At 38.5% G+C, this 23629-nt stretch overlaps 1 protein-coding gene across 1 annotated transcript in view; it reads right to left on the bottom strand.

The window, feature by feature from the left end:
- ARAP3 (ArfGAP with RhoGAP domain, ankyrin repeat and PH domain 3) overlaps window positions 1–23629 on the bottom strand; it is a 62935-nt gene that overhangs the window by 33467 nt on the left and 5839 nt on the right. The window contains exons 2-7 of the mRNA XM_053462554.1: window positions 12103–13159; window positions 3754–3815; window positions 2733–2803; window positions 1396–1475; window positions 858–1124; window positions 34–103 (exon numbers count right to left, since the gene is read on the bottom strand). Coding sequence (XP_053318529.1) covers window positions 34–103; window positions 858–1124; window positions 1396–1475; window positions 2733–2803; window positions 3754–3815; window positions 12103–13085 — 1533 coding nt within the window. The 5' untranslated portion in view covers window positions 13086–13159. The remainder of the gene's footprint in view (window positions 1–33; window positions 104–857; window positions 1125–1395; window positions 1476–2732; window positions 2804–3753; window positions 3816–12102; window positions 13160–23629) is intronic.

Genomic DNA, 23629 nt, shown 5'->3' on the forward strand with positions numbered 1-23629 from the left:
TGGTATCTTACCTTTCTAAAATCTATATATTACCTTATCATTACTGAAATACATTAGAGTTTGGCCATCAAACTTAACAAATCTTCTCTGAAAGACGTAGTTTCTAAATTAAAGATAAAATGAGACATAAATATCTATTTATAGTCATGTAATCATTGCAATAAAACATATCAAGACAGATTAATGACAATTAATTCTTATTTCTTTATCTTCATATGCATTTTGTTTTCCACGGCAATTTTTTTTTCTATTTGGAATGTATAATAGAATCTTACATTCCAAAATGCCTGTATTTAAACCTTGAAATAGAAACCTGACTTACAGTTATATTTAGTACAGATCTAATTAAAAATACGTACTGTTTTTTTATTATTGGTTTTATGATAAATTTGTGGAAATTTGCATCCTATATTAAGGTCAGTATATTGTACTCTATCACAATGTGATAGACATTTTGGAATTACAAAAGCAGAAAACTCATGTTCAGCAACCAATATACTGATGGGAGGGATAATTTTAGTTGGCTTGTCTCTAATTCTTCCCAATGAGCCAGGCCAAGCCAGGCACGTGTTTTGGACCATAGAACCTTGTCTAGCTCCTAGCATATATGTGCTCCCGCAGTTTAAAGGAGCACCATCTAAATGTAAAACACAGGAAAAGATTTAAAATAAAAATTTTGTAGTCATGAACAAAATACCACCAACTTAAATATGTCTGTTGGTACAATGATCCATGGGATTTGAGACACTTTATTTTTTTTAAATGTTCAATTTAGTTACGAACATCCAAGTAATACTGTTATTCTCCAGGAAAAAACACACATATCCAATGGTGACTATCAACAAAACCTAACTCACCCTTGAGGAGACAGTTTGTCAAGCCACCCACAGAGCACAGGCCGGGATCTGTCTGACAGCGAAGTGAAGCTGGCATATGGTGATATGGTCAAGTCTTCTGATAGCTCATCTTTATACAAGTGCGAGGGGAGGCTAAACCTATTGTTGGCTGGTGGGGCATCCACAGTGGAGTAACCTTCCAGTTCATTGTGTACAATCTGAGAGATGCGATGTGACCTTTCCTCCTCGCCATCATTCTTTTTATCCTTGCCTTGATCACTGGTGGACCTGTTATTAGAAGGGAAAGCTATGGATAAACGAATGCACTTAAATTCATATGTTACTGCCAAATTAGTTAATAATTAGTTAATAATGACAAAACATCAATAAGGAAAACCAGAGATAATGCCGAATAATCAAAAGTAAATAGTTTGAAACCATCACCACTAGCAAAACAGATTATTTTACCAAATTATACCAAACGGGTATATTTCAAATAACTTTCCTGTATAAAGTGATGTTTTTAAAGCTATGATATCATCAAACGTAGGTTTCTTACCAGGGATTGTTCTTTTCCTCCCCAGGAGCAAACATTGGCATAGTAGCACAAGTCCGTACTTTGGTGTTCTTGGCATCCTGCTAGTAACAGAAAAAAATTCTTACCCTCATTCCAATGACTGGTTTAAATTACAAAAACTGTTTCAAACTGTATTTTAAATTGAATCAAACAATGCAGATTCATAAATAGTTTAATTTAAAATAATGCCCCCATCATACTTTGTTTCAGGGGAACTCCCACTTAAACTTAATGTTTATTATTACAATATTCATTATTGCAAAAAAAAAAAATGAATAATGTATTTTCCTTTTCACTTATTCATATAAAATTGCTTTCCTATGTTGTTTGGGAGCTTAGTTGCATGTTTTACGGTACTGCCACACCCTAAGATATGTGTAATAATAGCATTACAGAGGAACTGCAGACAATCTCTAGCTAAAACAATGCATGAAGGGTCCAGGAAGCAGCTTATAAATTCCTGTTCGGCTGACAGTAATATTCCGGTGTGGTCTTCAGAGAGGGATCGTGGAAAATGGAGAAAATGTTTCCTGGAATGCCCAGGCTATGAATTTGGATGTCAGAGCTGGAAAAATATAACTCTGAGTAACAAAATAGATCATTCAATAAAAACACTAGAAATAAGCCCTATGTGTGTTTCATTATGGAAGGCTACGTAATTGTGCTCCATATCAATATAGGTTTAAAAGTAGGGCACTGGAAAGGTTTGATTTTTAACCCCTTAAGGACAATGGGCGGTCCCTAAACTCATTGCAAACAATGCATTTTGAGCCCGTACATGTACAGGCTTTGTCATTAAGGGGTTAAATAAAGATATTATTCGTTTTGCTATGATGCGGCCATCTCAAGGCTTTTCAGAACAGCCAGAAAATAGCAACGTTCATCAAGATTTATGGAGTGGCGACCCACTACTCCTTTCTGAAGACGGGCTACAGGTATGCTGCTGTCATGATCTAGGGGGCCCTAGTGGAAGGTGGGTTTAGGGGGCGCAGTAATAATATGGTAAGGATATTGTTCAGTATATGGAGGTGATTTAATATGGCATTTCGGAAATATTGGGGAGGTGCTGGAAAACTGGATCGGATAAAGGGGGTATTTGTTTTATATGTAGGAGTTTTGTTTCTTTAGACCTTGATGGTCCTGAGCAGAAGGGTGTGTGGCACCATTTTAATTGTTGGCGTAATCTCTGGATGTTATATCAACATGTTGCAGACCCCCCTCTTATTTTGTCTTGAACCCCTGAAAACACAAAGCTTGTGCTGGATTTGAGTTATTAAATGGTGAGATCGTCGGCAAACATTGAAAATACTTCTTTTTACCTTTGGCTCCTGGGTTTGAGGTTGCCGGCTGAAGACAGCTTCACAGTACGGGCTGACAGGCTCTGGAGGTACTGCACCAACAGAAAACAGAGAAACAATTCATGTATTTATATAACTTCCTTAAACCATTAATTTAGTCTCTTATTAGGTCCTAGCACAGCATATTTATTTGATTTTCATGCACTGTGTAAAATTCCCAATATCCGTATCAAGATGTTTTTTTCTTAATTCAACAAATAAAAACTTCTGTTTTTCATTAAATTACCACCCTATCACACTTAACTGTCTATTAAAGTCAGGGAGAAGTCAAATATGACAGAAATTACATTTTCTAACTCCAGTAACTAAAGAATGTATGTACCAATCTGCGGGCAATAAAACAATAGAGTACATGCAAAACAGTAAAATGCAAGTTGGAACGAAGTTGTGCAGGAGGTGAATACATTATACACGTGTACCACTGCATCATCCTTTGATTATTCGCAACGGGGATGCAATGGTGGGGGAGGTGTGAATTAGGATACATGCATCACTGAAGGGTTAATGCCCATTTTCTTTGCATAGTAGGGGAGTATGATTAGGAACAGGATGTGGGGTGGGGGACTCTAAGCTAAGTTCTATGTCTCCACTAAGGGGTGACGGAAGATAGGATGGCACTCGTAGGTCCCTCTTGGTTAATATGGGGTCCTGGGAACTTTCTTTTTTGCCATTTTTTTTAAATGTGCAACTTTGCAAGTTGTAGTTGGGGACAAAAGCAAATTAAACATGTAAAGATTATGCAGCTGCATGAACTTGGAAGCAACTTGTATTTAATTTGCCTTAAGTCAACAGACAACTTATCATTTTGGTAAAAATACCCCATTGTGTACCCTTTAAGGGCTACAGTACCACCCCCTGGACTCTTACCTATTATAGTACCTCAGATGTTTTGGTTACTATCTGTATTAGTGTAAATATGTCTGTATTTCCATAAAGGTAATTAATAAGTAAGAAGAGGTAAAGAAGAATGTTAATGTCTTACCTAAACTAGAGAGGGGTCTTTCTGGGACAACAGGCAACTCTAGGTCCGAAGAGTTTGAACAGCTGTCAGAAAAACATTATATTTTAATCAACCGACGGCAAAGATATATATGAGACAGAAACACTAAGCATAGTACTAGCAGGAAATTAACTAAAAGTTGCTAAACTGCATCTTTGTGAGTTTGTGTCACCTCTGGCTATCCAAAGAGTATTATGAATTACTGGTTTACTAGCATGTCCTATGGTTCTTCAGCCAGCCTTACTCCTAAAAGTTTTATAATGATCTGTCGCTATATAATTGAAATACGAGGTTGAGAACGATAATAAATAAAATTCCAGTTTTTACTCTCATCTCTGTGTTTTTTGGTTAATCGGAATACCTTGAGTTTATTGAGTTGAGTTTCATCATGTAAATTAGTCAACTTTTACATGAGATCAAAAAGCCATTTAGATCAAAATCAATATACATACAAGGTGTTGAGCTTTGGCGGTTAAGAGGGAGTATTTTGCTTTACCCTCAATCATGCAGATATACAATAATACAAATATGCTTCAACAACCAATATGCATATTTTAAAAAATATATTAATTTGATTATAAATGGGGATCCTGGAAACTATTTGCAAATTACAATGTTAACAACAGTAAGTACAGTCATATGACCCATCCAGAACACTACCTAACAAAAATGAAACAGGATTTAAAGTTGCTTTTCCACACCCACCATGACATAAAAATATAAATAATTAAGCAATAATAAATGAATCAAAATCATAACCTGAATTATTTGCACTTTATAAATATACTTTTTTTGCTTATATACTACAGGACAGACAAAGATAAAAATAATAAATAAATGCAGAAGGCAGAAAAAGGATAAAATAATAAAATTTATTTATTTAGCATTTAATTTATATTTTAAAATAGAAGCATACATGAAATACATGTTATTTAAGACTAAATTACTCTTTTGGTAATTTATTTAGTGTTTATTGTACATTTTCACAACCATGTATCAAAATATAGAAATATTGTATATGCATTAATTATGCATATGGGTTCGTTAGTCCCTTAACCGAAACAAAATAAAGATGTTTTTTTTAATATGGTGTAACAAACCAGTTAAAATGTAGGAGACAGCATTCGGCATGTGATACAAAATATTAACTATAAGTATATTCGAATAAATCACGCCCATGATTTCTGATACTCATGACCATTATTACTTTGACAATAATGTTAAAATAAAAAAATGTCAACCAAGGTTAAAGGTGGTTGCCGAGAATGGACTACTGAGCAGTAGTCCTTCCTGCTTTACACTGATAGAATTATACAAAACCTATTCACATAATTATGGGGTCTCTGTGTTGTCCCTTGAGTTCCTGTTTATTTATTCAAATTCATTAGGCTTCTTCTAAATGGATTTCATGTCAAGTCAAATAGCCCTAAGAGTATCCCTAAGAGTATACTCAGGGCCGGCCCTATAATGGGGCAGACTGGGGAAATTGCCCCAGGCGGCACTTTAGAAGGGGCGGCACTTTGCCGCCCCAAGCGCTTTTATTTTGTTGTTTTTTTTTGAAGCGGAGGAGAGAGAGAGAGAGAGAGAGAGAGAGGGGCACCGAGTGGTTTTCGCTTACCCGCTCGGCGCCCCTCTCTCTCTCTCCTCTGCGGCCAGTCTCCCTGTTCGGTCCCGGTGCCGGCTTGTAATGCAGAGCGCCGGAAGTGACGTCAATTTCCGGCGCTCAGCATTACAAGCCGGCACCGTGGCAGAGCAGGGAGACTCGCCGCAGGACTGTTTAAAGGTAAGTACCGGGGGGGGGGCGGGGGTAGATAATGGCGTCGGCGAAGTTTAAAATGCCGCCGCCCCCCCGGCGTCGGCGGGGGGGGGTGGTGGCGTTTTAAACTTCGCCCCAGGCGGCGTTAAGTCTTCGGCCGGCCCTGAGTATACTAGTGTTCACCTTTAGGCATTTGAAATGCTAGGAGGTCTGATAATTTCCACTGTCACCAGAATCAGGAATCTGCACACACTCCCCACAGGAACTCAGGTGCTTAGCTGTGCCAGGAAGGGCCAGCTCCCCAGTAAATCAAAATAGAAAAAAGCTCCAGGCACTCAAGGGTTCCATCTTCCATCTTTATCAAGTTGATAAAGACCTCATCGTGAGGTCGAAACGTTGTTGTCCTTCTCCTTCAATAAATCTGCCTGATGGAACCCTTGAGTGCCTGGAGCCTTTTTCTATTTTGATAATTTCCACTGACTGAGATAGATGCCAGTGACCTAACTCTAATAAATAACCATGCATCAGCTTTCTTGAATACCAATAAAAGATAATTCTTAGGTAAAAGTGAGCTATCTCACAGGAAATATTCTTAGCCACAACCATCAGAAATGTATATGTAAAATAAATTGTGTCTCTCTAGCTCGTGAGCTTATTTGAGACTGAGAATTTTACTGTTGCTTTATTAGAATGAGAAAACCAATTTTACACTGAACTTTTCATATGGTGCCTTATTCTAACATAAAAGATGACACATAAAGAAAAAAAACAAGCAAAAGAAAGAATATAGAGTATACAATTAAAACAGCAAGAAATGTTACCAATATTTTGCTAGAAAAAAAAACAATGAGTGACATAGTATTTTTATTTATGTATTCTTCTGTTTATAGTTGTATGGTTTCTCTAAATGTGTTTACTATGCTGGGGTTCACTCCAAGAATAATGCACTGAATTTCAATATAACGAGTAGAATATAGCATTCCCCCCAACATTTCAGGTGACCAAATTGGGACACCTTTGTTTGGGTGGTGTGGGTAGTGGAGGAGTGGCCCCTGCCTGCAACACTTAAAGAGCCACCCTGTGCCTCTCAGCTGCATAAGTGTTGTGTTGTGAGGTTGACATGTGGGAGCTGCAATGGAGATGTGTGCTGCAACACAAGAGAGAGTCATTTGGGCAACTATGTGGCTCAGAGAGAAAAGTGCCTGAAAACCTGGACTGTCTTGGGAAAACGTGAAGCTTGGGAGGTATGTTAATGGTAGAGTGAATATGACCCTTTTGTCACAGTACACCCTGGATATGAATATGATTTCATCCAGGGAAGCTACTAGGATAAATGACACATTCACCGACCAAGCTACCAGTACTCATACTCAGGGCTTTGAGACCTGAATTGTTGTATGGTATTTCTAAATATACATACTAATCCCTATAATAACCTATAAGCCACGGACTCTCACACATTCTCATGTACAAATGACTTGAGGCTAAAAGAAAGGAAAAAGGTTCAATAAAAAAAATTATCAGACCCTCCCAAACATTTTATTAATGCACAACAAAAATACACCATATATTACATACTTTTAATTTAATCTTGTATACATAAAAATATAGAGCGACGTCAAGTAAAGGCGTAGTAAAGGTAAAAAAATAAATCTAAGTTACACAAAACAGATTTTTAAGCTTTGCCAGACTAACCATTTAAAACTGAACATGCTGCAGGATTGTGTCACTCAACAGTGCAGTAGGATGCATAGACTTCTACAGTCTAGCAGATAAAAGTTTTTAACCCCTTAAGGACAATGGGCCTAAACCCATTAAAAACAATGCATTTTGAGCCCGTACATGTACGGGCTTTGTCATTAAGGGGTTAAAAGAGCCATTTCATTTCCTATACAGTCCCACTAAAAAAGAAGGCAAATTAAAGTACTTTGTTAATCCTTTAATATGCAGTCTTTACCGGTTAGAAATAAATGACTTACCGCCACCCCATTCTGCTGTTTCAATGACAGGAAAGCATTCTAATTGAAATTAATGGGAGCGCTTTCTACAGGGGGGGTCTCGTTAGACCCCTGGAATTCAAGAAGACAGCAGTGGAGAAGGCTGGTAGTGAGTATGCATCTCGTGTGCATCTCCTGCAATGCAAATAGCTGGGGCGAGGGGCTGAGAATAAAAGCAAACACATAGAGCGAATTCTGCTGAATTTAAAAGTAAAAAAATACATTAATTTAAATATCAGCCTATAATATAATAATATAAGCTTTAATGCATAGGATAATTGTGTCCCCTTTGACATGAGATGGTAGATATTTGATCCATCAAGTATGCACATTATTTTCTTTCCTAATGTTCAGTATAGTCTTATGTTTATCCTATAAGCATTAAGATTTCCTCACAGTATTAACCTCCACAAGGGTATTCAGCTTATCTACTACCCTCTCTTAAAAAAAATACTATCCTGTATATAGTTTATCTACCCCATTATTTATTTACTTCCTTGAAGTATTTAAGATGTATTTTTGTATCCTCTCTCTTTTCTCAAAACCATAGATTTCCATATCATAAAAATTATTTATTTTTAAATTATTTTTAAATTATTATTTAATTTACAAATTAAAGTGACAATCATTAAAAAACCATGTATGACACATGGAGGTATGTTAGGCAGGGAAACTTTTTCTTCTGGTGGCCTTTTTCCGAAATTAGTGATACCTTTTAGTGGACCAGAGTTTCACCTCTGATGAGGGCCACAAAAGCTTATGTGACTTCACATCCAACTCTACGTTTTCCCACTAAAAAGTGTCCCTGATCTTTGTGGCGTATATCGTAATATTCTTTTTTGTTTTTAGAATCCTATGACAGATCCACTCTGATAGTCAAGAGAGTTTCCATACATTCAATACTTCAGTTTGAGAAATAAAAAGTACTGGAATAAGAAAACACATTTAAAAAGTTATTATAGATTATTATACTTGCATTTATCTTCTACCTTTACTACCGCTTTAAAACATGTCCCCCTTTACAAGTGCTTTGAAAGAATGCCAAATGTTTCTATTTATTTAAATTGACTATTTCTCATTCAACTTATTTGGGCAACATTAGTGTTTTTTCCAAAACTACAGAATTAAAGGATGAAGACTTTTTGTAGAGGCAGAAGTGCTAATACCATATTTGTTTACAAATAATCAGTTATATTACATTTCATTTCAATATATGCTCAAAATGTCCCAAAGGATTGCTACCCTTCCTTGGCTTTGGAAGTCCAGAGCTGCTGCTCAACAACAGAGTCATTTAAATTAGGTCCTCTTAGCCTAGGCCTTACAAGTACTAAGTGTTCATTCTGTATTGGTTTAAATGCAGAGGAACTAGCTCGACTTAGCGCAGATTCTAGCGATTTTTCTGTTAATGTCATTTCCCACGATTGGTCATAATCTTTGTGCAAGTCAAGATCATCCTCTATTATTGATACGTGAGAAGAGATGTCCAGCACATCTGGAGGATAAGTGTCTTCTTCGAGCGTTATGCTTTCCAAACAAACATTTTTTTTACCTGGACCACAGATGAGATAATCATTGTCTCCTGCTCTGGAAAGAGAGTTTCTTGTCAGTGCTGTTTTAGGGGATGTCTTCTTCTGCATGAAGGGAAGCTTTGGTAAAAGTTGACGCGCTGTTTTCTGAGGTGCTGTGACAGATCTTTCTGCTGGTTTTCTGTTGTCTGTGGAGATCTCTCTGTGTGGCTTAGATGATCCTGAAGCTGTATTTCCCAACGGCTGAGGTCTTGCTGAAACATTGTTCTGTAGTGGCTTAGTTTTGGACAAAAGACCAGCATCCTTTTGTTTTGGTTTTGCTGAAGGAATGGTCTTTATTACTTTTGATAGTGGTGAGCAAGTATTGCTTGTGGGACTTTTTAGCTGAGCATTTCCCACTGGATTCACAACGCTTGATTGTGAATTTCGTGCCACAACATCCCTACATTTTGATAACTGTAAACCCACATTTCCCGTTTGTTTTGGCCTTTGGAAAGTCACGCTTCCTGCAGATTTTCGTATTGATAAATCATATTTTTCATTTTTTTGCTTGGGTGAGAGCTTACTTCCCCCTGCTTTTGTTCTGTCTGTAGAACATTGTTCCACTTCTACTGACCTGGGTGATAAATCATTTTTTGTTCCTTTTGATTTTTGCGCGGCAGCATTAAGCACACATTTTGTCTTTGGCTCAATTCCAAATTGCTTTTTGTTTGAGATCGCAGTTTTTTCAGGAGATCCTTGATTTAAAATACCAAGCTTTCCTAAATTCAGTTTGGGGGTGAGTAAGTTTTTTGCTATTGTCGTCCTTGGTGAAGGGGTTTTTGGTACAGATACCCCTATAAGGGACTTTTTTAGGGTTGAAGATGGTGAAATTCCCATTGGAGCTGGTCTTTTAGAAACATGATTCTCGGTTACCGCTGTAGTGATTAATGTGTATTTTTCCTCTTCATCTAACTTTGGAGGAGAAACTGCTTTCAAAGATGAATGTGCTGAGGGAATGCTTCGTAGCACTGGAAGTTTTGGTGGTGTTGTATACCTGATCGAAGATGATTTCTGTACACAAATATTACCTGTACCAGCATTCCCAACCGGACTTGGCCGAGGTGAACGTTCACTTAAAGTCTCCTGGAACTGTGCTGAATTTTTTCTTTCACTTTGTGTGGGCCGCTGAAACGTGTTTCTCATGACTGGTAATTGCCTCTGCAGTGACGTGTTTCCTGTTGCTCCCTGTTTTGATGTGGACTGTTTCTTGTTGTCAAATTTAGATGAGGTAACATTCATCGATGTAGTTCCAGGAAGGTCATCATGTTTTGTTCTATCCACTATAAGTAAGGATGGATTTTTCAAACGGGGTAGTCTTGGAGAAGCGGAATGTCCAATGGGTGAGGGTCGTGGAAAAGCAGTGTGTACCACACGTGGCATTCTTGGTGATCCTGAATCCCCTAATGGTGTTGGCCTCAAAGAAGCTGCAGTGTATGTTATGGGTGAAATATTCCCAGTGGTTGGCTGAGAGTTCTTACCCTGGTTTAGGGTAAGTTGAGCACTGGTACCTACTGGCATTGGTCTCACTGCACCACTACTCCTCATCCGGGGGGTTCTTGGCGAAGCAGAATTTCCAATAGGTGGTGGCCTTGGGGAAACGCCATCTCTGATCCACCCTGGTGTTGGTGAAGAAGTGTTCCTCATTTGAGCTGGTTTTAAAGATGCAGAATTCCTCCTCTGCGGTAATCTAAACGAAGCAGCCACTAATCAGGTATAATTGCTAGTCACTGTGAAGCAATATTATGCATTCACACTGCTCTTGAGGCAGCGTTACCTATTATCCATGCAAGCCCTTAATCGACAATCAATGTAAATTTTACTCCCAGAAGTAGGTATTAGTTAGTGTTAGCTTTTGCCTTTAACAAGTTATGTAAAGCCATTAATATAATTTCAGCAAGACCAAGACTTCCTACAATTGTTTAAATGCAGCTGAAAATTAACCTCCGCCCTTTCCTCTTTCAATGGCTCCAGGAAACTATCTAAGACTTCCATCATTGGTTCTCTCAGTACACTTATCTATAAGAATCCCCTGTTCCCAGACTAAGGAACTCCACATAACTATTAAATTAACCACTTCCTACCTGCTGCCTCAAAACCTGTCATGTGGCAAAAGCATTCACGGGACAGGAGGTCTTATATAACAAAGTTAGGATTTTATTTTCAATTTCTTAAAGCTTTCTCATCAGAACAGAGGCAGAAAAAGTAATAAGGGGGGTCAATTAATAAAAATGTCTATGTTTTACCTAAACTACCCTAAACCTAACTAAAACAAAAATTATAGCCTATGATGAACATGATGCAAAGGCATTTGCTGCAGACTCAAGGACAAGCTTGAAATGTAAATGTATATAAAAAAAACCTAAGGATTGATTCATAATTGACTATTTTTAAAATATTTTATTATGAAGTGCAGCTACAGTTACAAAATGTCCTCTGTAACTGGGGATACATTTCCATATTAACTATTATATGTTATTGAAAATACCTGCCATGCATGATAGATAACATAATCAGATAAGGTTTGAAGATTACATAAACCATCTTAAAAAGAGCCATTATTGACTCTGATATCTGTGTTTTTACTCAATCTCATCATGTGAATAAAGCTGCTGTATGATTAAAAGTAAAAAAGGCTTAACGCTATATATATTTAATCACAAAGCTAAAAAGCATTGTAGGTAAAAAGTAACACTGCTTAGGTATTAATTGTATTCTAAAGAAACTGTATCAAATAGAAAATCAAAGACTTTTTGAATTGTCTCAATCAACTAAAATAGGAATTTGTTTCATTGTTCAATAAAAAACAAGGTATCCCTTTGTTTTGTTTTTATTGTTACGTCTGATAAAACATGAGTGGGTACTCAGCCAGCATTAGGTTTGATAAATGCAGACTGTGTGTGTCATAGAAGTTGCAGTTCAACGGCAGCTAGTCAACAAGGTATTGTCTCCCCTTTCCATTACAGAATGTCCAACTGTAACAATTCAAAATGAGTTTTTAAAATACACTTACTTTAGTCTGTTTGGTGGAGAAGTCACTTCTTGTGTTATTGTGTCTTTTTTAAGGTTCATATTGGATCTGTGTGTTTCAGTGTCTGCAGCATCACTGAGAGGTCCATTCCCAGGACTCAACCCAGAATAGATTTCATTGGATATCATTGTCAGCGTTTCCTGTATAGGGGTAGCATTGGTTGAAAAGGAGGTAACTTCCTCCTCAGTTCCAGCAAAGGAAGGCAAACCCGATATTGGAGAACAGTGCACGGTATCCGCTTCCATCTGCAGCACGTTTCTGTAACTTGTCAAGCCAGGCAGAGAAGTCTTTTTGTTCTGACGCATAGGGAGAGATGGAAAGGGATGAAAAGGTTTCCCTGCCCTAGCGGATGAACACAAAGAGGTCCCAACCTCCAACCCCACCCCTTCTGGCTTCTGTCTGGTACAATCCCCTGAATCCAAGCTGCTTCCTATTGAAACAAAACCTTCTTGTACAAAAATGTTTCCTGAAGTACTGGCAACATTTTCTAAACAAGTCTCTGAAGATGGTGCAACAAGATATTTTGTATTCGCTGTTTTGTTAAATACTGTTCTGGGTTTTGGCACAGGCTTGACTGTAGGTTCAGAAGTGGTCTTGCTTTCACTGAGGTTCTGTAAGCTGGGCTTGTTTTCAGCCACTTCATTGGTCATTAGTAATGAAGTCTTATTGCTAACGGCATTATCTTTCTCGTTTCTACTTATACCCTCTTGAGAGTCCTCCCTGTCCATGCAGCTTAAGCCAGAGGGTGGCCACACCTCTCCTGAAATATGTCGCAGCCGACTAATGATTCGCTTTCGATGACCTGTGGCACCAACACCGATTTCCTGAAGGATCTCGTTATCAAGAGAGAGGATATCTTTAACACTGTAATAGCCATGCTTCTTAAAGCTCTCCTGGTATCTCTCCAGGTGGATAGCAGCAAGCCAGTCTGCAATGTCCATCTCTTCATCGCCATTGGAAGACATTACCACTCAAGTCAATAAACACTTACAAGAGAAAATACCCATGAGTCATGTTCATGGTGCTGTCCATCATTAACCTAGAAAAAAGAGAATAACGTTTTCAACATCTTTGACCAAAAACTAGGTTTACATTTTGTACGTTAATGAGAAAAATAAAAAAAATTTCCATTGGACTTAGAGACACAGAGGCCCAGAATCATATATGAGAAGAGTTAAGTATAACTAGACATCTATGAATTCTACATGCTGTGTTTTTGACAAGTGCAGCCTAATACCAAGGTTTCCATGAGGACTGGTATTAGGACCATTTGGTTAGCGCATTTGGTCACTACATAGAATCTGCACAATGGGCTATTAGAGGGTTAATATTTGAAGAGTCTCAGGGTCGGCTTATTTAGAAGGTTCCAAGGTATTGTGAATATCATGATAATGACGACAGCCTCCATATAACCGTATACAACACTGCATTTCAGGCTCAATTACAAAATATTTTATTTTACAAACTTGTGGCCATTAGCAATGTGTTTAGGTAGGGATAGACCAAGGTCTATCCCCAGCTAATACCCCCCTCCCCTGGAGACCATATCTGATGTGCTTCATGCAAACACCATGATATGACCATACCTGAGAACTCTCCAGATTTGACCTGGAATCCCCAGGTGAAGAGCTGATTCTCTGGGTCACTCTCCTCTTTCTCTGGGGCAGGAAAGTGGTGCTTAGCCACACACACTCTCTATCCCATTCTCCTTCTCTCCCCAACCCATTTAATGCTATCGGGGGCTAGCCTTGCCCATGTGCAGATAGATTTGCAGAGAAAGAGAGGTCCAGAAACTTGGGGCTTCTTAGGACACTTACGCAGAAGAGAAGAGTCACAGGGACATCTAAAACGTTCCGCCATTCGGGGTGCGGGTGTCCCTGGAATTGTTCTGGCAGTCAAGACTGAACACGCGGGGAAAAGCAGAAGACTTAAGAAACAAGACAGAACAAGAAGATACAAGAGAAGTGGAGCCCCATGAAAAGAGATAGGGGCACATAAGTGTTTTGCAGATAAGGTAGGGAGCCATAAAAAATACCTAAACACCAATTATAGGCTGCACCCCTAATTTAAAGATTTACGTTAAGTGGACAAGTATGGCTTATAACCGGGACAATACGGAACTTTCTGCAAGTCAGCTCCAGCACTAGGGCAGCAAATGCTGTGGACAAGGGTCTGGTGAGAGTTTGTTGGAAAATAACCCCTTTGATTTCATTGAGAGAACTTTGCTGCCACTGATTGGCTGCTTCAAGTATTAACAAAGTTTTGTGATATGCATTCTTCCTTAGTGGCGTGGTCCCTTTAGATATCAGTAGGTCACCACTCATAAAGTGAAAGTGCCCTTCGTGAAACATTGAGCGCTTGGATACAATCAGACTATCAAGGCTATCATAAATCTGGCTTACACAAGAAAATATTTTTGAAACCCAGTAATTATAGGCATGCCTTTAATGCCTGCAGAAAATCCAATTTGTTGTAAAGATAAGCACGTCTCCTAAATCTATAAACAAATACAAAATGAAAGCCTCATCGGTCTAGACTAGTATGGTGCAAAGCACAAAGGAGGACACCAGACAGGGAGGAGACATGAAAAGCTGTGTGTCTTCCATCCTTACTGGGGGAGCATGAGAGAGGTCAGGACACAACTGGAGAAGAACCTAGAGGAAATACAGATGGAGTGAGAAATCTGGAGTCTGCAGACTCGGTAATCTCTTATCTGACAACTCCTCTGCTCCCTTCTTTCTTTTAATCACGCTATAGAATAAATGTAATTGGACACATTATCATGCCCTCATACCTACTATTTCAACAGGCCAAAAAGGGACATGTTTGTTTAAGTGTTCTCAATAATGTATAGCTTGGATGGGAGAAGAGAGATGAGGTTAGGTATGAAAGAAACATTTAACTACATAATGGGATTTAACTTAATGGAAGTTTATTTCAAAGGAGAAGAAATGCGAGAGCATAATCTAAACTAGAAAGTCAGAAGCTTAGATGTAAAGCAAGGAGGTTTTACTTTAATGAGAGGACGGAAGATAAATGGAACGAACTCCCAGCAGAAGTGGTAACATAGAAACATATGTTATGTAGAGGCTAAGAAAGTGAGGACATTTTAAAATTCAAAAGCATGTGGCTATTATAAACCTAAGATTAGACAAAGGACTGGTTAAAATTTAAGACTTCACATCAGGAAGAACTGGCCGAATTGGCTCTTATCGGCTGTCAAATTCTTTGTTTTTATGTGTGGTTAGAGGCATGGCTAAGAGTAGGGCTTTACCACGACTATTTATGTGACTGTGGGCCAAGTATAACGCTGATTCACTCATACCCGGCAAACTTTCTTAATGTGGTATACTGTTGCTTTAAGAAAAGACACTCTGCACTGTTTGTGGGGAACTAATGTGGTTAAAATACCACACACAGAAAACACTACACTTAACTCACAGAGAAGACGGACATCAGATATGGTTCCCAAAACATTCTAAGCTCATACAAAAGAGCAACATATGCAGAAAAGGGGCTTTGTGTCTAAAAAAGGGTTAAAATGTTATGTTATGTGCTGTATTTATGTTTGGTATGTCCCTAGACCTAAGGACAGGCAGAGCCGCCTGCTCCCCTCCCCCACGTTGCTGTCATTGCTCATGAGTTTCATGATCTTGCCAACTCCTCGAAGGCCCTGTAGTATTGATGGGCAAGTTGGGAAGATCAGTGATCTCCCATTGAGTTGTGGTGAATGATCACCCAACAGGGCGATCAGGCTCTCTGTTATGCGCCTTTTCCAAAATATGCCACTGTATGTACCTGGGGGCGTTGTTAGAAGTGTGGTGAGGACTAATTACATTTAATATTATATAATATATTTAATATTGTTATGACTTTAGTGCTGCAAAACTAAAAATATATGCATGACTACAAAGTTACTTCTCTGCCAGTCTGCCTCCCCATTTCCTATGGCATGGACTTGACATTTTATTTGTGGGTTTAAAAGACAAACAAACTCATGTCTCCCCGTGCCTGACGCCAGCGCCATAATCTAACAAGACCTCATGGACCATGGCACATAAATATTTCACGCTTGCTGACCAGCACAAGTAAAGTCCTGCCCTGCAGTATGTGTGATGTATAAACTCTTGGAAGAGAATTGGTTATTTATACATCTCACACACTGCAAGACAGCGCTTTATCTGTAGTGTCAGCAATATGTCATAAAACATGGTCAGTGTGGTCACTCTAGGCCCTGACAACCATGCCAATAACTGTCATTTGGATACACAGCTGAGTGCTTGATTCATTCTGTGAGCTTATACACCCCAGTTACTGCTGGGCTCCAAGATTTCTGGATCCGCCAGCAAACAAAATGACCTCTACATCCAAGAGGGTTCAGAGGGACTCATGTTACTTTTGTTTTATGTGTTGTTTACTTTACAAATGTATTCCTCGGGATTCACATCTGGATGCATTTGCAACTCCTGCATTCATTTGAGAATAACCCTGCAGTCCACCGTACATGAGCCACGTGTTGATTTTAGTGACAGCAAAAACAAGTTGACATCAGAGAATTTGCTTCTGCAAGCACACTTTCTGTTACCTTCCAAGGACTCGCCGTTTAGCGAATACGCCTATTTGTCTTATTATTATTATTATTATCTTGTATAGCACCAACAATTTACGCAGCACTTAATACAATACATATATTCAAGGGTTATGACAAGACGAGAATTGACAGACTAAGACAAACTGATACATTAGGTAGAGAGTTATGTTTTTAGGGTTGAAGATCTTGATGGGTTTTTTTCCTTTCCACATTATAAGGATTTTAAAAATACCTAAGCATATATTGTACTTTGTTACCATTAATCACATAATTCTCAAAGTAGTACTGAAACCTCTGATTTGATGGTATGAAAAACTCCTCAACTGGGTCACCAGCATTCAAGCATTGGTTCAAAACTCTGACATGCAAGGAAGGAAACAGAAATGCAGCAGATGGAAGGAGAGAGGGTCATCGAGTGATATAAGAATGACACTTAGGGAGGGTGTCAGCTGACAAATCTAAACTTTACTTTTTACTCACTTCTATGCAATATGTTTAAAGCAGAACTCCCATATTTTTTTTTCTGTAGGTGGCATATTTATATTGTCAGTTGGGAAGCTAGCAATACATGGTAAGTAGGTTTTTCCATGGTTTTTCAATAGTCACTGTTTTTCCAAATATGATTAATCGCCAGTAGATACAGTACCCGCAGCAGTTGTGTGTCGCATTTCCTAGCCAGACTTCAGACATTAAAGAGGATAGCCAGTAATAGCACGTGGGGACTCCAAAGGCACTTTAGGCGAAGAGTGCTGGTTTAAATACAGACACATTTTACGGGGGCTTGCGTTAGCCTGTATGATGTAATTTGTGGCTAATTATTTATGCAAGCTTGAGTTGTCATCAATAAGCATCATCCATAGTCACTGTTGACTATACAACTTGTTTTACACAAACGTTGCATACATGTTCATTACAACCAGAAGACAGTATCAAAAGCAGTCTATGTAAAAACATTAGGGACGTTGAGTAACATTTTTAGCACAGTTTACCTGTGCGTTAACCCAGGGAACTACTTATTGGGGGAAATGGTTTTTTTTTTCTCCTTAAAATGCTTTAACCCCTTAAGGACAATGGGTGGTCCCAAAACCCGTTGAAAACAATGCATTTTGAGCCCGTACATGTACGTGCATTGTCATTAAGGGGTTAATATCCATCAGGAAGGTGCCGTTCCTTTAAAAATAATGCTTCTGCATATATAAACATTTCTGCGTGTAAACATTTGTATTTATAGATGCTAAGAAAAAAAATATATATTTTTTGTGCTACCCTTGTGTTACATGTATTTAGACTTATGGGTGCAATTTCTACTTTGAAACGTCTATAGTGATTATCAGGCATTACACAGTCCTTCAATCAAGACGGCAACCCTTGGTAAACAGGTCGTCTGTTCTTAAATGTGGTCATTACAAGAACAAAATCAGAGCTCAGCTCCAGTTCCCAAATACATAAGTTCCTTCTGATTTTTTAAGAGCCACAACCGTTTGGATATATTTCTCTTTTTGCACAAGGCTTCTAAGCTCTCGTACAAAAGGAAATGGAAACAGGACGTGACGGTAACTCACAAGCAATCAGTAAGCACTGACCAAACTTTATCTCTTCCTTAACACAAAGTCATCCGCCACTGTTCTAATGAAAATCATGAAAGCAGCTCATTCTTTTCCATGTGCCGAATAAATCATAGTGTTAATATGCAAGCAAAGAAAGCATTTTTTTTCATGCCAGTGACATATATTCATTTGACAGGCATATTGCAACAAACTAATAAGAGAATGTCCACTGTTTTTATGTAGATTTATCCACTATTATCTATAAATCTAGACAAAAAATATAGAATTTTCATGTTTTAGCTGATGGCATATACAGTGCAAATGCCCGATGATACCCATGGTAAGGATGGTGAACATGTGTTTTGCTTAAATGTGTATATTCACGTTATGAGTTTTAGTATGATTGTTTATGTGCAAGTGTGTGTGAGGGGAGTGTGTGTTAGCATGAATGTGTAAGTGTGAATCAAAGAAGCAAAGCATGTATGCGCAGGTGATCCTATGAAATCTAAGCTGCCACGTGCACTGCCAGTGCTTACCCCCACCGTGGGTTTGGCCGTGAACCTAGTGGTTCTCCATCTGTGGCTTTTGCACAGAACCCCGCTACTACGTACGCTGGAGTGCCAAAAACAGCAACAGGGATGGGCCATGCAGATCTACCTAGTGTTTCTTAGAGAATGACTACACACATCATCGACTGAGTGGATTTCAATACTTAACTTACATAATAAAACAGAAAAAGTAAAAAAAATGCAGTTTTAAGATTCCACTAAATAATCTAATGCCTTATTTCAAATAATTGTACAGCACAATACCAATGCTGTCACAAGTTAAAACCACATGGAACAATACAATTGTCAGAATTATTTTGTGTTTTTAAATTAAAACAGAACCATTTATAATAATGTGTGGGCTTATCCAATGGGTTAAAAGGCAAACATTTTAAGCTGCGCTCCAGCGCTTGTTTAACTTAATTTAACCCTTAAGCTAACTTGTGCCTACCGAACGCTGTTTGAGGATTATGAGAGTTGTAATTGAACCGCAGAAGAAGACAAACCGATTAATCACCCTAATTGTCTAGTGAATGTTTCTGTAAGAAAGTTCCATTGCTTAAAGCAATGACTATGATCATAGTAAAGAAAAAACGTAGTGGTGGTAAAAAGTTGTGTGTTGATGCTAATCAATTGTGCCCTCCCAGGCTAACAGCTGCGTCGTAATATCCAGCCTGTTGGCTGCCAGTTTCCATTTTCTTGTCTGTTTCCAGCTATTGTTCAAAATCAGACTTCCTTCCTTTCTCCAGATCTCCCAAGCTCTCATTCCCTCTCCCCCTCAAGAAACAATAACAATCCTCAGTACTCAAACCACAAGCATTGTAATATTCTGGACAAAGCCAGCCTTACGCCATCTTACGGACCCACCTGGAAATGGCAATAGACATATACAGATGATTATAACTGCTTCCTGGGGGCAGGGACACATTATGAGGTTCTGTTCTCAAATCGGCAAATTATTCCCATGTTTCCTTTCTTTCTTCTCCTTTGTGTAGATTGTCTATAGCTGGAGGACAGGAGTAGAGGGTTCCAGGTCTCCCATTTTGCTTATATGTGAATTTGTCAATGCTCTATATAAGACCAGTGGATCTCCCCAGGTCCAAGGTTCCCACCACTGCAAAAGCAGGACAGTGAGGCAGCTACCGGGGACAGCAATACAGTGTCTTAAATCATGATAAGGGTCTTTGAAGTTGTAGTCTACATAATGCACAAGAGGTTGTAAAAAGAGTGCTTTAATTGTGGCTTCTATTTTGCATCCATACAAGTATTTTATCCCTAGACTGTACATGGGCTCGGTGGGCAACCCACAGGTATGTGCAACTACACATAGTTGATACATTTAGGATAGGTTTAATACGAAAAATATTTTGGGGGAAATGTTTTAACCAGACTTTTCAGTTACATCTTGATGATTTTAAGTTTCTTAAAAGCTCTCAGTTATTAAGGTTAACTTTCAACAAGGTGATATGTTTATTAAATATACATTTTCATCATGTATTCCTAGTTAAAGGAAACATCTAAGTTCTCCTTTAATAGAAGAGAGGTATTGTGGATTTATGTATGATTTCAAATAATTCAGTAGGTAGTTTATTTATAACAGGTTAAAGAATGCACATTAAAGAAACCCAGAATTTAATGGCAGATAAGAGCAATCCAGCCCATCTGATCTACTTCGTTTTTCCTGCTGCAAAGACTAACATTAATTTGTCCTTGAATAAGGAGTCCTTTTAGATTCATGCATGTTAAGATTCCCTTACTGCAATTAAACTCTACCAGTTTTGCTGGGAGGCTGTTCCACGTATGTACCACTTTCTCAGAAAAGTAAAAAAAATATATACCGTACATTCTTTGTCTGGGAGGCTGCATGGGATACTGAACTATCCTTTAACACATACCCCAGTTAATTTAAAATAGAATACAGGCTTTTCTTTCTTTTCTCCCACTCTGCTCTGAGCTCACTCCTACGACAAAAAATAAGGATCCTATTATTCTCTCAGCTCCTTGTACATTTTTGTTTTATGACCTGAACCCAGGAAACAAGAAAATACTTGCTTTCTATAACTAGAGCAAAGTAACTTAATAACAGTCTCACTGATTATTTTTATATTCTCAGTTTTCCAACTTAGAATATAAGTCAATCTGTTTATTTTTTTTTTATTTCAAAAGGCTTTTTAAGTCTTTTATAAATATTTCTCTACACAGCGCTCCACTAGGTACTTAATGGTTGGTGTAATTTAGCTGCTCACATTCAGGAAGGTCAATACAGGATGTGCGATGTTGTGATATGTGTTATCATTATTATTCAGCCACTCAACAATAAAGAGAAAAGAAATATGAGAAAAACAAGGTAAAAAAGCTTGTTGGTAGCCTATCAAGAGAATACGGAAAAAAATACTAACCATGAACTGGGACCCATATTTTAAGAGGTCACATGCACCACACAGATATAATGCATGGCATAAAAAAAATATTAAATGAGCATATAGAAGAGTATTCAATAAACTATTGTTTACTTTTTTACATTCATTATGTTTTACTTGTTGGGCACATGGAAAGAGGGGCTCCGTGCCTCAAAATCCTTAATCTGACCTTGGGCACCACCAATATTCAGGTAAGTGTAACCCCTGATATATACATTGGCTAACAATTTTGAAAGTATTTTGTAAGTACTTTCATATGAATTCTTAAAACCTGACAAAAGAAGAAATTAATCACCTTAAGTAGAAACTGTAGCTATACCCACCCTTCTGGATGTCTGCTTGAAGCAGTAAAGTGCTCCCACTTAAATCACTGGGAGTGATTTCCTCAAACTCAGGGGTCTTGTTAGACTCCCACAGCACCAGGGCTCCACCTGACTGGTGGTAAGCATTTTACATGTCAGTAGATGTTTTTGGTTGAACACATCTCCTGCGTTACCTGAAGGAGGGGAGAAGTTCAACTACACATGGGGAGATTCTGCAAAACATCATGAGAGAGCGCGTGCAAGAGAGTTCGGCTACGACCATCGAACTCTCTCACTCTCAAAAAATAAACAAAAGCTGCGCTCAGGTCCTCCTGTTCCTGTGCACTGGCTCTCGTCTGTGGCGCGTCCTGATTGGTCTCTGGTCTGATTTGTGCTGGGTTTTCTCGGTAGATGGACTTTACAGGTGAGTTAACACAAGAGAGACCAGAGCCCGTCTACCAGAGAGGAAGACCAGGACACAGGAATCGGACCACTCAGGTGCCTGTTCATACATATTTGGTGGGTAAGGGGGTGGCGGAGTGGCCAGTGAAGCCACCTCCTTGAAATTACTTTTTCGCAGGTTGGGATGTCTGTAATGTTCTCAGGCAGATGCATATTAGCAATTTGTATTTGTTTTAGCTCTATTATCTTGACCCAATATAATAGACAAACACCATGACTATTTGATATACTGCCTGTGTGGTGTTTGAGCAGGGAAAGTTGTATCACAAAAATGGCAGCCCCAGGTCTACAGATTAAAGGAGTTCATTAGAACCAAATAAAACTATTTTTTTGTCAATGATAACCTACATTACTGTATACAACAAGAGGAACATAATCTGTCCATGTGACTTCCCATGTAGTAGCATAGCAATCATTGTAAAGGCTATGGCCTATTGTGCAATCTACTGCACATTTTTGAGCAGCTGTAAAGGATCTTTGTGGCTTTTTAGAAAGGACGGTGACACACATATGTAGAAACACTACACCAATAACTGATAAACCTCAATTTATCCTATGGCTCTGCCATTTTCTGGCTATAGTATTTGAATGTATTTTAATCACTATTTTATTCGGTTGAGTACACCTACATTTCCTTCTTACCCATTTAGAAAATGCATGGGAGGATTCTGCGGAAGCCCCCAAATACAATTGCCTGTTTGTCATACTTTAATGTGCATTCCTCTTTAGTGCCGCTGTCAGGGACAGTAAACTGACCCTTTAAGTGTGGAATCACTCATTGTGCAGATTGGCACTTGGATCAGGAAGGAGCTTGATGCTCCATTGCACTTTCATGAGCAAAAGCAATAAATAGATTTAATGCTAGGATTACAGGAAACTCCTGGCCCTTCTACAAATTCCCCATATACTCACTGAATATCACCAGTTCAAACTTCATTGTCCTTAGCGGCTTTACTTCAGGGAAATTCTGCCTGATGTATGTATGTATTTCTGAATAATTTCATTATTTTCTTTCAAAGAAAATCGAAACCCCCCGCAACTAGATCTCGGTCAAGCATTAACCCTTTAAATGTATAATTCTACATCAACAATGTATAAATTCTGCTCTCCAGAATATCAAGCATATGAACCTAAAGTAGATCCAGCTGTTTGTTGATTTTCTCTGCGGATTTATCCACATAAACACAACACATAAACCTTTTCAGCTTCTGTGCCAACAACCTATCAGTGCCTGCATCAGTACATCCTGGTTGTTTAACTTTATCAGCTCTGCATTGTCTTGCTGGTAGCAATACACAGGGGAGTAAAGAACAAGTAAATGATGCAAACATTAAGTTCTGATGGCTGCTACTATTTGTTTACATACAAGTTGGGTTGAATACATATAAACTGGATATTTTAATCTAAAAACACCATTACATAGGTTTCTTTTATTGTCAAAAGTGGAATTTGGGGATGTTAAGAGGTCACAAGATCTGCAAAGTTCTTATTTGATTACCAGAAGCATTCCCCCAAGCCCTCAGATACTTTATGGTATACACCTTTCACCCTATTCTCCTCCCCTCTCTGGATTTCAATGGACTCCACAGAAGATGATTTTGACTGAGCTGCAGCTCAACTCCCAAGTATCTAAATACTC

Source organism: Spea bombifrons, chromosome 4 (genome assembly GCF_027358695.1).
Source record: "Spea bombifrons isolate aSpeBom1 chromosome 4, aSpeBom1.2.pri, whole genome shotgun sequence".
In the NCBI taxonomy this organism is placed as follows: domain Eukaryota; kingdom Metazoa; phylum Chordata; class Amphibia; order Anura; family Pelobatidae; genus Spea; species Spea bombifrons.